This window comes from Pteropus vampyrus, unplaced genomic scaffold, assembly GCF_000151845.1.
Source record: "Pteropus vampyrus isolate Shadow unplaced genomic scaffold, Pvam_2.0 Scaffold246, whole genome shotgun sequence".
Taxonomy (NCBI): Eukaryota; Metazoa; Chordata; class Mammalia; order Chiroptera; family Pteropodidae; genus Pteropus; species Pteropus vampyrus.
The window spans coordinates 666,553-669,121 of record NW_011889027.1 but is presented as its reverse complement, the minus strand read 5'-3'; the positions used below and the strand labels follow the sequence as shown (position 1 = coordinate 669,121).

The following is a 2,569-nucleotide window of genomic DNA, read 5'->3' as shown; positions in this document are numbered from 1 at the left end:
CTTTCTGAGCAAAGAAGTCTGGCAGCTGGCACCCTCGGGCTTCGGTGCTCGGTCCTCCCTCCTCCCAATGCCCACCCCTCCAGGTGCTGTGCCCCCAGATTCATGTGTTGGGGCCTGACCCCCCAGGCGATGGTGTTCAGAGGCACGGCCTGGTGAGCGTGCCCCCCAGGATGGGACTAGCGGCCAATGGGAAGGGCCACCGACTCGGACTTGCAGCTCCGACTAAGGAATCGGTGTGCTGTTCACGCAGTAGAGGCCACTCTGCCTGCGGCACTTGTCACGGCAGCTGAGCTGACTAGGGCACAGGGTTCACGCTGGCCCCCCGGGTGGTGATGGGAACCCGGGGTCTCCGGGCCCTCCGCGTCCGGCTGCCCCCGGGCCTTCCCCCCCTGCAGTCCTGCTGGTGTCCCAAACTCGCTGTGCCCGAAACTAAATTCATGGCCGCCCTGCACCACAGGCGGCGGGGCCACACAGATCCCCCCGTCTCTGTCCCCATCCACTCGGTTACCCAGAAAACCCTGCTCCTTCACCTCTTAGGCTCAAGGCCTTGCTAGTGGCCTTTCCAAGGCGCGTCGTGCACCGTCCCTTCTCTGCGTCCCGCAGTCCTGGCTAAGTGCCTCCTGCCACATTGCCTTCCCTCCCTCTCTGGTTCACAGGTGGGGCAGCCAGACTGCAGGAGCTTCTGATCCAGAGGTGGTCAGGCCCCCAGAGCCCACGCGCGCCCCTCCCCCACAGCCCACGCGTGCCCCCCCAGAGCCCATGCGCACGCCTCTCCCCCACAGCCCACCTGTCCTCACGTACCCCAAAACCCCCACTCTGCCCCACAATCTCTCAGCCTTGAAAAGAAGAAATGAAACCCAGAATGCTCCTCAGGAATGACACACTAACACTCCAGGGACAGCAGTGGCTCCGGCCACCGGGAATGAGTCAGGTTGCAGCCTGAGGCTTGTCTGGGAAGAACCGACCTGAGCCCCAAGCGAGCCGGAAAGCAGCTCCTGTCCCTCACGCTCATTAGAGCAGGAAACCCGGGGTCCCAGAGGACACCTGGCCCCTGCAGGGACCTCTGGCCGGTGCGGGCCAAGCGCCCACGGCAGACCCCGGGAGGGGCGACGGGCAAGAGCGCCGGGCGACCTGGGAGCACAGTGTGCCTGCCGGTGACGAGGAGCCGCGTCACCCGTGCCACCAGTAACGCGAGGGGACCCAGCACAGGAGGGCTCCTGGGGACTGGGTGCTGAGGCTGACGGACACCTGGCCACTGACGGGCAGGGCTCCCAGCTGGGCCTGGCGCGAGCCGGTCAGACCCAGGATATGGGGCAGCTCCCACGAGCTGTGGCCGGAGGGGACAATGGGGAGGGTGCTCTGGCCCCTGCCCAGGTTGAGAGGATGAACAGGGACCCGGTGACGAGGCCATGTGGGGGCAGTCCCTGGAAGAATGAGCAGGAGCCCGTGCAGGGGGACGGCCTTGCGTATTTATTCCATTTTAGTCTCAAGGGAAAGGCAACTTAATATTATAGAAACAAAGTTGCTATTTTTAGATTTTTTTCAAAGTTTTTTTAAGTGAAATCCCAACGTCCTTAAGAGAAAGAGAGAGCGTGAGCAGCGACCGGCAGGTGACCGGCGGGCGGCCCCAGGACAGCGGACGGCGTCCCCAGTGCGGCTGGGGCGACCGGACTCAGGGTCGGCTGTGGCACCGGCAGATGTGCCGTCGTCATTTGCCGTCGCCCGCTCCAGAGGAAAGCCCGGCGGCCGCAGAGCACACCCTGTCTGGAACACGACCGCGCCGCGCCCAGACGGGCCAGCGCGGGTCACAGCAGGATGTGGTACTTCAGCGCCCGGGGGACCCTGTTGATGACCAGCCGCCCGTCGTAACTCAGGGAGGCGAACAGCCAGGGGTCGGCGGAGGACCACTCCACGGCGTACACGCTGTCCTCATGCTCCTCGTACGTGGCGATGACGCTGTCCTGCGGGGGCTCCTGGCTCCTGGAGGGCACCAGAGACGTGCGTGAGGCGGCGCGGCTCGGCCTCCTCGCCACGCCGCGGGAAGGCCAGGGGGCCCGAGCGGGGCCGACGGCGGCTGCCGCGGGGGCACAGGAAGCTAGCTGACCAAGGCCGCAGGGGCCACCTGGCAACAGGCCCTGGGACAGCCGCCAGGGGTGCCTCGGCTCGGGGCGCTGGCTGGGAGATGATCAGGGGAACCGAGAAACTGACGTAAAGAGTGACACCTGCCTGTGACACCTGAGCAGAAGGGACTGCCCAGCCCAGCCTCACTGCGGAGGAGCTGGACAGGCCACTGTCCCCGTCACCTCCCTCTGAACGAGACACAGCGGGACCAGAGGACGCTCGTGTGCTGACGCCCGCGCGTGAGCGAGGGGACCTCCTCGGGGCTGCGCAGGCTTCCCGTTCTGAGGGCCACACCCAGCCCGCCCCACACACGCACACAGTGCAGGGGACACGTATCGACCCGGCACACGCTGCTTCGGCACTTTTCTTCCTTTTCACAAACACACTGTGCTCGGTGTGCGCTGTGCTCCGGGGCCCCCGGATCCTTCGCGGGCAGAGGCTGCTGTGC

The 2,569-nt window shown here is 65.8% G+C and overlaps 1 protein-coding gene across 3 annotated transcripts in view; it reads right to left on the bottom strand.

Annotated features, from left to right (window-relative positions):
• Positions 1 to 1,447: 1,447 nt before the first annotated feature.
• Positions 1,448 to 2,569, bottom strand: part of EIPR1 (EARP complex and GARP complex interacting protein 1) — a 102,417-nt gene continuing 101,295 nt past the window's right edge. For all 3 annotated transcript variants that reach the window (XM_023520084.1, XM_011374423.2, XM_011374422.2), the window contains one exon: positions 1,448 to 1,980. In XM_023520084.1, the coding sequence (XP_023375852.1) occupies positions 1,806 to 1,980 (175 nt within the window). In that variant the 3' untranslated portion in view covers positions 1,448 to 1,805. The remainder of the gene's footprint in view (positions 1,981 to 2,569) is intronic.